General features: G+C 41.7%; 1 protein-coding gene across 1 annotated transcript in view; it reads left to right on the plus strand.

Moving 5' to 3' along the window:
- Nucleotides 1–13,142, plus strand: part of LOC134658863 (neutral alpha-glucosidase AB) — a 49,571-nt gene that overhangs the window by 8,518 nt on the left and 27,911 nt on the right. Inside the window, exons 6-9 of the mRNA XM_063514533.1 lie at nucleotides 3,508–3,619; nucleotides 5,934–6,078; nucleotides 8,483–8,620; nucleotides 10,984–11,092. Of these exons, the coding sequence (XP_063370603.1) occupies nucleotides 3,508–3,619; nucleotides 5,934–6,078; nucleotides 8,483–8,620; nucleotides 10,984–11,092 (504 nt within the window). The remainder of the gene's footprint in view (nucleotides 1–3,507; nucleotides 3,620–5,933; nucleotides 6,079–8,482; nucleotides 8,621–10,983; nucleotides 11,093–13,142) is intronic.

Genomic DNA, 13,142 nt, shown 5'->3' on the forward strand with positions numbered 1-13,142 from the left:
TGTAAGTTTACAGGGGTTAGTTTCATTATTTCGGTGCTCCCAAACTAATTTTATTAATTTATCAATTCATGTTGATATAAATTAAATAATCATTTATTTCGGGCATTTACAACCCATACATGTGTTAGTAACATACAAAACAAAAATTAATGTTAAGACTTACAATTATATAAAAAAACCGGCCATTTGCGAGTCGGACTCGCGCACGGAGGGTTCCGCACCATCAACAAAAAATAGAGCAAAACAAGCAAAAAAAACGGTCACCCATCCAAGTACTGACCCCGCCCGACGTTGCTTAACTTCGGTCAAAAATCACGTTTGTTGTATGGGAGCCCCACTTAAATCTTTTTTCTACTCCCGTACTTTTATTTGTCATTTAAAGGGTCGTGCACACACCTTTAAACCCCTCTCTTATAGTTGTCAAGACAAGTCTATAGTCTATTCCCCAAAAAAGTATTTGTGCATACAAGCAGAGCTATAACCGCGAAAATCGAACTTCGCTAATTGCAGGCATTTTTCTCTGTCACTCTAATTACGCCTTCATTGGAGTAAAAGAGAAAGATCCCCGCAATTTGCGAATTTCGGTGTTCGCGGTAGCCCCTCAGTATCTTTTTGGCACTTTTACGATACTTCGTGTAATCACCACTTAAAAAATATTGTATGGAATACATTGTTGCCAACCTAATTTTAATTGTCATTTCTGACAGATGAGTGAACCATAGACATGTTTTGGTTAATCATCATCATCATCATCAGTTTTCATCTTTATAGGGCTGTATCTCCTAAACCGTGCGTCGTAGCGCAAAAATAATCAAATTTTCGTTCCCCTTTGAAACCCGTAAGTAATGTTTAAAAAACACAAAAAACTAAAAAAAATTAAAAAAAAGAAAGAAAAATGTTTATGGGTTGTATCTCCTAAACCGTGCGTCGTAGCGCAAAAATATTAAAATGTTCATTCCTCTGTAAGAAGCCCCTAATTAATATTAAAAAAAGAACACAAAAGAGAATAAAAAAAAAAACAAAAAAAACTTTATAATGCTGTATCTCCTAAACCGTGCGTCGTAGCGCAAAAATGATCAAATTTTCGTTCCCCTTTGAAACCCGGAAGTAATATTTAAAAAACACAAAAAACTAAAAAAAAGAAAGAAAAATGTTTATGGGTTGTATCTCCTAAACCGTGCGTCGTAGCGCAAAAATAATAAAATGTTCATTCCTCTGTAAGAAACCCCTAATTAATATAAAAAAAAAAAACAAAAAAGAAATAAAAAGAAAAACAAAAAAAAACTTTATAATGCTGTATCTCCTAAACCGTGCGTCGTAGCGCAAAAATAATCAAAATTTCGTTCCCCTTTGAAATCCGTAAGTAATATTTAAAAAACACAAAAAACTAAAAAAACATTAAAAAAAGAAAGAAAAATGTTTATGGGTTGTATCTCCTAAACCGTGCGTCGTAGCGCAAAAATAATAAAATGTTCATTCCTCTGTAAGAAACCCCTAATTAATATTAAAAAAAAAAAAAAATAAAAATAAAAAAAAAATAAAACAAAAAAATATATTTATAAGGCTGTATCTCCTAAACCGTGCATCGTAGCGCAAAAATAATAAAATTTTCGTTCCCACGCACTGAACAACCTATCATATTAGGAAATTAAACAATCATCATCATCCATTTTTATTATTATTTCATTGCATTTCAAAGTAAGTGCTTGGTCGTAGAAAAAGTATTGTATGCAACGTTGTTTAACTGAGTCAAAAAATACTCGTGGCGTCTTTATTAACAATTTTCGGCTTCGCCTCAAATTGTTACTCACGCCACTCGCCTTTTTTGACCCCTCTTAAACAACGGTTGAATAAAATACTATATTTTATTCTGTTTTTAGTATTTGTTGTTATAGCGGCATCAGAAATACATACTTACTGTGAAAATTTCAACTGTCTAGCTATCGCGGTTCGTGAGATACAGCCTGGTGACAGACGGACGGACAGCGGAGTCTTAGTAATAAGGTCCCGTTTTTACCCTTTGGGTACGGCACCCTAAAAACCTAACATGCAAAATAACAAAAAGCTGAAAAATTGCATGGAGCAATTATGAATTAATTAATTGATAAAGTCAAGTTTTCATACTGGTCATATACGTTATATTATATGTCATACTGAACAATGTTTACTATGTTCCTGCTTGTTCAGTAAGTATAACCTACTCGTAAGTACATATTCACTCCATAGAGCATGGTCAGATAACAAAATCACTCTGTATAAGCCCATGCTATATGTATAGAATAGACAAACTGTGTAGTCAAGGCCGTCAAGGGCAAAAATGTCCAATCGGACAAAGCGCCAAAAACATATTAACACGACCTTATTATCCCTTTATCCGTATTGATATTTTAGACCTTTACTGGACATGCTCAAGCTATTTATTTTTAGCAATAAAATATGGTAAGTAATTGACTGATATAGTTTATAGTACGGCACGTATTCACCTTTTGGCTTGTGACCGGGTCGGCTCAATTAAATGCCTATTAACGTGATTAATCTAGATACTGTTGTTAACTCACATTTATAGACGGGTCTAACGCGAAACTTATTCAATTACCTTCATTTACCGACGTTTCGACACAGGTTTCACTGGTCGGTGGTGGTTAGCCGCGACCATGGCCAGTGAAACCTGTGTCGAAACGTCGGTAAATAAAGGTAATTGAATAAGTTTCGCGTTAGACCCGTCTATAAATGTGAGAATATGTGTTCAAAACGCGAAAGTTTTAAATACCAAATACAGTTGTTATCTGTTTTCTGGTCTTAATGTATGTCTAAACTGGGAGTGCCTGGTACATTTGTGCGTCACACACACTAGCGTCTCCCGAGCGTGGGCGTCTAGACCAGCGGTCGGCAACCTTAGCAGCCAACGGGCCACATAATAGTTAACGAAGTTGACGCGGGCCGCACTTTGTTAATATTTATGACTGTATCAGACATTGACGTTTGTCAATATTGCATACAAAATAGCCAGGGAGGCCGCGGGTCGCAGGTTGCCGACCACTGTGCACTGTTCTAGACCAGCCATTCTCAAAGTGTGTTCCGCGGAACCCTAGGGTTCCGCGACACCCCTGCAGGGGTTCCACAAGAATTTAGAATAATATAGAATAATAAAATAAGCATAATTATTATGCTTATTAATAAAAAAATACACTTCTAAAAACTATTGTTTTATTGTAGGGTTCCATCAAGTATTTCGCTTTCCAAAAGGGTTCCGTCAAAAAAAATATTGAGAACCGCTGCTCTAGACAATTCTATGACTGCTGCTCGACGTTGGCGCAATTGTGCAGCGACGTCATTTTCCATAGCGCTGACTAGACGCCGACGCTTAATAGACGTCACCTATTTTTGACCATTTTTGCCCCCCCCCCCCCCCCTCTCTAATTTGAAATGACGTAATTTATGAATAGCCCCTAAGGACCCTTCTCCAATGGAAAGATACATATGTTAATTTAGTAAAATATTGTACAGGAAGATGACAGCTCACGAGGCGAAAACTTCAAGTCGCACCACGACAGCAAGCCGCGAGGCAACGAGGCAGTGTCACTCGATGTCACCTTCCCCGAGGCTGATCATGTCTACGGTAAGAAAAACCGGCCAAGTGCGAGTCGGACTCGCGCACGAAGGGTTCCGTACCATAACGCAAAAAACGGCAAAAAAATCACGTTTGTTGTATGGGAGCCCCACTTAAATATTTATTTTATTCGGAAATTAGTATTTGTTGTTATAGCGGCAACAGAAATATAGATGGCCAAGCAGATCTTGTCAGATATCGTCCCATAGAAAATTTGAATTTCGCGCCTTTTTCTACTGACAAGATTCTCTTGACCATATACTAATATACATCATCTATGAAAATTTCAACTGTCTAGCTATCACGGCTCATGAGATACAGCCTGGTGACAGACTGACGGACAGACGGTAGTAATAGGGTCACGTTTTTACTCTTTGGATACGGAACCCTAAAAACAATAGTTGTTATACAAGCGAGCAAAATTGTTGTTTGCCCATTGAGACTCTAGCTAGCGAAAATCACTACATAGTATAAAACAAAGTCGCTTCCTGCTGTCTGTCCCTATGTATGCTTAGATCTTTAAAACTACGCACCGGATTTTGATGAGGTTTTTTTTAATAGATAGAGTGATTCAAGAGGAAGGTTTATGTATAATTTGTTAACCCGTGCGAACCCGGGGCGGGTCGCTAGTTTTACTACAAAACATTGCTATGCTTGTGTGAATTTTTAATTCATAAACATGACGAGTATCATACTGTCTACCGTTCTTTTGAATTGGTTTAACCCGTGGAGCGCCCAGAACCCAGCGGCGGGAGCACAGTCGCATTTTTATCGCTTGTCACCATGCCTGTCACGTTCGAACAAGTATGTAAGTGCGAAAGTGACAGGCGATAAAAATGGAACCATGCTGCGCCCGCTGAACAGCATGGAGTTAGTATCACACGTGTGATACTAGGGCGCTCCATGGGTTAAGGGTGCTGTAATAATCCAATATTTTTTTATAAAGATGTAGTACCGAAGACCCTAGCAACGTGCCGCGTCAGGAAAACGTAAACAACTCACGCACACAGCCATAGGAACATCGACACGGCACACACTCCCGCGTCCCTATATAAACGCGATCGACGCAGCGCCCGGCATTCAGTCACAAAATAGATACAGTACAGAAGTCAATCACATGTATGTACTTCACTTTTCATACCTACGCTCGGCGGTCGCTCTAGGGTTGTCAACTATGATTTATGCACTAAAAACTATCGTGGTAGCTAGTGGCACTCGTATCTAGTAGTGGCCGGGGCGGGGTGCTTACCTACCTACCTAACTGTTCTGTTTAACGTTAAAACGGACCACCGAAATACAAGCAGATACCTACTTACCTCTCTGAAACCACTGGTAGCTTAAAAAACGACAATTCACCTTTTAATGTTGAATTTAAGCAACCGTCCACTGAACAGTTATAATAACTTTTTTTTGTTTCTCCATTATTGCTCAAAAAAGTTCACAGACGCGTGTCTCAAGCGGTTGACACTCGCGCTCGCACTGGTCCCAACCGGTCCGAGATATCGTGTCCGTGAGCAGTGTCTATGTGTGCGTTGCTCGAGCGCACTTTGTATGTAGATTGATTTCTGTACTGTATCTGTTTTGTGATTCAGTCCACCGCGGCCACCCGTGACGGGCAGAGCTCTCCCCTAGGTACTACCGCGGCACCCGCCACAGTACATACTCAGGCAACCTACCACGGCCATCCGTGTGGACGCCTCGACTCTAAAGTATTCTAAGTTTAACTTAACAAATATTTTGCTGTCTTCTTCGCTGTCGTCTCATTACACTGGCGCCCAACAAGAAGATAGCAAAATATTTATTTTATGAATTAATCACAAGTTAAACTTAGAATACTTTAGAGTCGAGGCGTCCACACGGATGGCCGTGGTAGGTTGCCTGAGTATGTACTGTGGCGGGTGTCGCGGTAGTACCTAGGGGAGAGCTCTGTCCGTCACGGGTGGCCGCGGTGGACTGAATGCCGGGCGTTTTTTTTTTTTTTTTTTTTTTTTTTTTTTTTTTTTTTTTTTTTTTTAACGTGTTCAGAGTCGGGGCCGGACAAATCCGGCGCTGTTCCTCTCTGCCCTAGATTATAAATTTTTTTACAGCTAGCAATTACCTAATACTAAGCTATTTACATTCCTTTTTGTACAAACCTAACACTAAGCTAAAGGACTGACATTAAGCTTAAAACTATATTTACAGCGTAGAATGCCGAATTACCGCGGCGCGGGAGTGTGTGCCGTGTCGATGTTCCTATGGCTGTGTGCGTGAGTTAACGTTTTCCTGACGCGGCGCGTTGCTAGGGTCTTCGGTACTACAAAGCTAAATTTATTGTCGCCAGGTATCCCCGAGCACACGGACAACTTCGCCCTCAGGACGACGAGCGGCGGCGAGCCCTACCGCCTCTACAATCTAGACGTGTTCGAGTTTGAGCTGGACAGCCGCATGGCTTTGTATGGCGCTGTCCCTGTCATGTACGCACACGGGTAAGTTGTCACTATCCCCGAGCACACGGACAACTTCGCCCTCCGCACGACGAGCGGCGGCGAGCCCTACCGCCTCTACAGTCTGGACGTGTTCGAGTTTGAGCTGGACAGCCGCATGGCTTTGTATGGCGCTGTCCCTGTCATGTACGCACACGGGTAAGTTGTCACTATCCCCGAGCACACGGACAACTTCGCCCTCCGCACGACGAGCGGCGGCGAGCCCTACCGCCTCTACAGTCTGGACGTGTTCGAGTTTGAGCTGGACAGCCGCATGGCCTTGTATGGCGCCGTCCCTGTCATGTACGCACACGGGTAAGTTAACATAGCCTATAGACGCTTGCAACCCTAGGAGTGTCTAGGGCATGCTCCCGGGAATTCCCGGGAATATGAGAACCGGGATTTTATAGTGTCAAAAGAACCGGTACTGAAGACCCGGTACCGGTACTTCCCGGTTCTCATGATATGACTATTTATTCCCATTTCAATAGTAGTAATGTTTTAGTACTTTAGCTCGAGACATTATATAACATTTAATAATGGTGCTATGAAACAGGGGACCCAAATAACCCGACAAAGTAACCTAGTAAAGTAGACATTCGTGCAGGCAGGCGGTGCCGTCATAGTGCTGAGTGCATCGACTACGCTAAAGTGTCATTCAATAGAACTTGCTAACTATGTAAACAAACCGCCATACTAAACTTGACACTGAATGCCAATTTACTAATAACTTTTGTTTACATAGTTAGCAAGTTCTATTGAATGACACTTTACGGCCGTGTGGCTCGGCCCAGGCGGAGGCAAAGTGTGCCGGTTAATTTCGTAAAATAGGTTGTAACGCCAATTAAGTGTTTGTTTATAATAAAATAAGTCATTTATTAATTCTTATGCAATTAGTTATATGAAAATAAGTCATTCATAAAGATTGTACGCTAACACAAACAATTTCTTAGAAGTAATCAAAAGGTGCCTTGAGAACCGGGAAGAACCGGGAATCCCGGTTCTGGGCATGGCCGGAACCGGGAAATGAAATTCTTGGTACCGGGACCGGTACTGCATGCCCTAGGAGTGTCACATAATTCTTAAAAACCCTCCCTCCCCCCATTTTCCCTTCTTGAAGCACCCTGGAAGCCGAAAGGGAACTCGTAGACCGAATGTGTCGCTTATTTGATACTTAAGATGATAAGTAAAGCAACTTTAAGTCTCAGTCGAACTAAATGTGTAATTTTGCATATTCGACCTGCAATGTATACGGATTAGAGATGGGCCGAATATTCGGTAATTATTCGGTATTCGGAATATTTTTCAATGTTCGTATTCGGCCGAATAGTTCGGTTCGAACTGCCGAATATTTACCGAATAAACAAACTTTTTAGGGCGTCCGCTAGTTAGCGCGGATGTCCTTCGCGATCAGGTATGAGGCGTTTCCGTTTCTTTTCCTAAATTTTCCCGATTGGTCGGAAGAAGAAGGATCAAAAACCCATAATGAGTGCAGTCCGCGGACCTGTATTAACTTGTTTTCAGCTTTTTAGACAGTTTTAGTCCAACCGAATATTCGGTTTCGTATGAGCTGAATCGAATGTTTGGCCGAATATTCGTATTCGGCAATGTCCATACCCATAGGCCCATCTCTAAACCTGATTCTTATATACAATAAAAAAGCGGCCAAGTGCGAGTCGGACTCGCCCATGAAGGGTTCCGTATTTAGGCGATTTATGACGTATAAAAAAAAAACTACTTACTAGATCTCGTTCAAACCAATTTTCGGTGGAAGTTTACACGGTAATGTACATCATATATTTTTTTTAGTTTTATCATTCTGTTATTTTAGAAGTTACATTACAGGGGGGGGGGGGGGGACACACATTTTACCACTTTGGAAGTGTCTCTCGCGCAAACTATTCAGTTTAGAAAAACATGATATTAGAAACCTCAATATCATTTTTGAAGACCTATCCATAGATACCCCACACGTACAGGTTTGATGAAAAAAAAAATTTTGAGTTTCAGTTCTAAGTATAGGGAACCCCAAAAATTTATTGTTTTTTTTTCTATTTTTGTGTGAAAATCTTAATGCGGTTCACAGAATACATCTACTTACCAAGTTTCAACAGTATAGTTCTTATAGTTTCGGAGAAAAGTGACTGTGACATACACGGACAGACGGACAGACAGACAGACAGACATGACGAATCTATAAGGGTTCCGTTTTTTGCCATTTGGCTACGGAACCCTAAAAACTGAACTAACATGACATTTTCTATTGTCTAGGAGAGGACACTGACTTCTGTAACACAGGTCTTTACCTAGCTCAGGAGTCAGGGACTTCAAAACCCACTTAGTAACTTGTTTTTTGACAATAAAAATATTTTATTTTATTATTTACTTTATTTTATTTTGTTGGCAGCTCCAAGCGCACCACCGGAGTTTTCTGGCACAACTCCGCGGAAACGTGGGTGGACGTGGTCAACCACGCAGACGGCACTGTCGTCTCCTCGTTGGTCAACCTGGTCACCGGCGGTCAGAAGAAGCAGGTTGACGCTAGGTAAACACTGTGTTTATTACTACTCTGACATAAACAAGTAAACAACTGTTGAAACGTGGGTGGACGTGGTCAACCACGCGGAGGGCACTGTCGTCTCGTTGGTCAACCTGGTCACCGGCGGTCAGAAGAAGCAGGTTGACGCCAGGTAAACACTGTGTTTATTACTACTCTGACATAAACAAGTAAACAACTGTTGAAACGTGGGTGGACGTGGTCAACCACGCGGAGGGCACTGTCGTCTCGTTGGTCAACCTGGTCACCGGCGGTCAGAAGAAGCAGGTTGATGCTAGGTAAACACTGTGTTTATTACTACTCTGACATAAACAAGTAAACAACTGTTGAAACGTGGGTGGACGTGGTCAACCACGCGGAGGGCACTGTCGTCTCGTTGGTCAACCTGGTCACCGGCGGTCAGAAGAAGCAGGTTGACGCTAGGTAAACACTGTGTTTATTACTACTCTGACATAAACAAGTAAACAACTGTTGAAACGTGGGTGGACGTGGTCAACCACGCGGAGGGCACTGTCGTCTCCTCGTTGGTCAACCTGGTCACCGGCGGTCAGAAGAAGCAGGTTGACGCCAGGTAAACACTGTGTTTATTACTACTCTGACATAAACAAGTAAACAACTGTTGAAACGTGGGTGGACGTGGTCAACCACGCGGAGGGCACTGTCGTCTCCTCGTTGGTCAACCTGGTCACCGGCGGTCAGAAGAAACAGGTTGACGCCAGGTAAACACTGTGTTTATTACTACTCTGACATAAACAAGTAAACAACTGTTGAAACGTGGGTGGACGTGGTCAACCACGCGGAGGGCACTGTTGTCTCCTCGTTGGTCAACCTGGTCACCGGCGGTCAGAAGAAGCAGGTTGACGCTAGGTAAACACTGTGTTTATTACTACTCTGACATAAACAAGTAAACAACTGTTGAAACGTGGGTGGACGTGGTCAACCACGCGGAGGGCACTGTCGTCTCCTCGTTGGTCAACCTGGTCACCGGCGGTCAGAAGAAGCAGGTTGACGCTAGGTAAACACTGTGTTTATTACTACTCTGACATAAACAAGTAAACAACTGTTGAAACGTGGGTGGACGTGGTCAACCACGCGGAGGGCACTGTCGTCTCGTTGGTCAACCTGGTCACCGGCGGTCAGAAGAAGCAGGTTGACGCTAGGTAAACACTGTGTTTATTACTACTCTGACATAAACAAGTAAACAACTGTTGAAACGTGGGTGGACGTGGTCAACCACGCAGAGGGCACTGTCGTCTCCTCGTTGGTCAACCTGGTCACCGGCGGTCAGAAGAAGCAGGTTGACGCCAGGTAAACACTGTGTTTATTACTACTCTGACATAAACAAGTAAACAACTGTTGAAACGTGGGTGGACGTGGTCAACCACGCGGAGGGCACTGTCGTCTCCTCGTTGGTCAACCTGGTCATCGGCGGTCAGAAGAAGCAGGTTGACGTTAGGTAAACACTGTGTTTATTACTAGTCTGACATAAACAAGTAAACAACTGTTGAAACGTGGGTGGACGTGGTCAACCACGCGGAGGGCACTGTTGTCTCCTCGTTGGTCAACCTGGTCACCGGCGATCAGAAGAAGCAGGTTGACGTTAGGTAAACACTGTGTTTATTACTACTCTGACATAAACAAGTAAACAACTGTTGAAACGTGGGTGGACGTGGTCAACCACGCGGAGGGCACTGTCGTCTCCTCGTTGGTCAACCTGGTCACCGGCGGTCAGAAGAAGCAGGTTGACGCCAGGTTAACACTGTGTTTATTACTACTCTTACATAAACAAGTAAACAACTGTTGAAACGTGGGTGGACGTGGTCAACAACGCAGAGGGCACTGTCGTCTCCTCGTTGGTCAACCTGGTCACCGGCGGTCAGAAGAAACAGGTTGACGCTAGGTAAATGGTGTTATTAAACTACCAATATAGTCCGTCTAATCTAACTTTGCACATATTATTTAAATTTGTGATTAATTGATTATTAACATCATATCCTCTCAAGGTCCTACCTATATAGTACCTATTCAGTTCGATGTACATAATTTAAACCATGTTCAATTGGCACAGAGTCGCTTTTGCTTTGTTTCGTTTAATTTTCAAACAACTCAAAATCAACTCTATTACCTACAGTTTAGGTTCATATTTCAGTGGCAAAGTTTGGATGGTTCATTTGTATGGCTGGTCCTTAGGAGGATATTTTCATATAAATTTTATGTATATGGTTGACACGGATAGCGTAGCCTACCTTTGATACTACCTACCTATTCTAAAGTAAAAATTATGTAAACGCAATTTACTAAAATTACGTGAGTTGACGTAAAATAAATTGAATGAACTTATTAATTCGCAGATTCATGAGTGAGTCTGGTATAGTGGACGTGTTTGTGATGCTCGGCAACCGGCCTAAAGATGTGTTCAGACAGTACACACGTCTCACCGGTGTTATGCCTTTGCCACCCGTAAGTATACCATCACTACATAGTATAAAACAAAGTCGCTTCCCGCTGTCTGTCTGTCCCTATGTATGCTTAGATCTTTAAAACTACGCAACGGATTTTGATGCGGTAAATAGATAGAGTGATTCAAGGGGAAGGTTTATGTATAATTTGTTAACCGGGCGCTAGTACCTATATTATATTATAAGTTTAATTTAGTAAACCATACCATTCTCTATTTCCCAACGATCAATGTCCATATTTTATTTTCTTAGGCCCAAGATACACTTGGTAGGTAGTAAACGTAAGCAGGGTAGGGATAGGGACACAGCTATACTACAGAATGAGAGATGAATATCGTTATCTTATTCTAACAAATAGCTTTGTCCCTACTTACGTACGTAAAACTATCAGTGTCTTTCGATTTGTAGCTGGTCCGGGACGGCTAATCCTTTGTCTATTGTTAAGTAAAACCGCAAGTGCTACTACCTGTAAAAAAAGGGTCGTGTAATTCTAATTGGCACCTGAGCGCGGGCTAGTCCAACGCTCAAAAAACCAGTGTAGGTGCGCTCTCCGATAACGCGCCTTTGTTACGCATCTCGATGACACATTTCAGACTGGTTCTGTAGCGTTCGACTCGCCGGCACTCAGTAACCGTAGAAGAACACCTCAGGACCACACACAGCCTCACAAAATATTTTTCCATTGGTTCATTTTGAATCTTATTCCAATTATATAATATTATGTGAGCGTCAGGATGACAGGACCATGATGGCTATTTATAACGAGTGTTACTCCAAGATTTAGTACCTATTTAGTACTATTTGGTACCTGACATCAAATATTTAGTACCTCAATAGAAATCGAGAAATATTGAAAATAAAGTGGCCAGCCATTCTGACGTCAGGTTGACAGGACCAAGTCCAGTTCCCCTATTTGTAGGCGTTATATCGAATCCATCTTTTGACAAAGATTTAGTACCTATTTAGTACTTTTCATAATTATTATTCTTATTTAATTTCGACTTAACGTAAAAAAGTTACAGCTAGTATAAATTTTGTATGTGCACAGTGGTGCAGCCAGTCAATGTGAACCGGGCCTAAAAGTTTGTTAGAAAGTTAATATTTTTGACTACAACATTTACTTTACGTTGTTTGGCCAATCCAAAATGAACCACGAGCGTAGTGAGTGGTTTGAAAGTGGAATCTTGAGCATTGCGAGGATTTCAAGGCATGAGGTTTAAAGAATGTTTCTACTGAGTGACACACTACATTTTTGACCACACTAACTTGAGGGAAATACTCATTTAAAATTTAAAAGAAGTCAATTTTACCAGCCAACATGAGGAAATAACTCGAATTTATTACATACATACCAGGGATGTTGCGAATATCCGCATCCGCAACCGCGGAACTTCCGCATTATTTTCAACATCCGCATAAAATCGATGCGGATTTAATGCGGATGCGGATGTGGAACAGTTCGGTACAGGAACGTCTTAGCATCGGCGTAAGTGCTAGACTGCTAGGTAATTTAGTCATTAGCCAAAAAACCTATTAGAAATAAGCAGTCAAGCGTGAGTGGGACTTAATGTACGGAACCCTTGGAACGCGAGTCCGACTCGCACTTGGCCGGTTTTTTGAAATAAAAATGACTAAAATGTAATATTTGACGTTTTTTATGTACCTATCCTGACATCAACGGATGTGAGCCTTTAAAAATCCGCATCCGCATCCGCGTCCGCGGATGTCAAAAAATCGGCATCCGCAACATCCCTGATACATACATATAATCACGCCTATTTCCCGGAGGGGTAGGCAGAGACCACGGATTTCCATTAAACGGTCGCGGTGCGGTGCACTCTCTCGCTCACTTTCATGAAAAGTCACAAAATTGAATATTTTTTACTAAAATTTTACCCACAATCAATTTTTCTGAGCAGATATGAAAGAAATTATATCATACAAATGAAATATATCCTAAAACCGCAACTAAATACTATATTTAACCTCTTATGCCACTTTAAACTTACATAACAATAACGATATTAAAAAGAAAGAAAAGGTACCTTGTG

The sequence above is a fragment of the Cydia amplana genome, chromosome 23 (assembly GCF_948474715.1).
Source record: "Cydia amplana chromosome 23, ilCydAmpl1.1, whole genome shotgun sequence".
Classification (NCBI taxonomy): Eukaryota; Metazoa; Arthropoda; class Insecta; order Lepidoptera; family Tortricidae; genus Cydia; species Cydia amplana.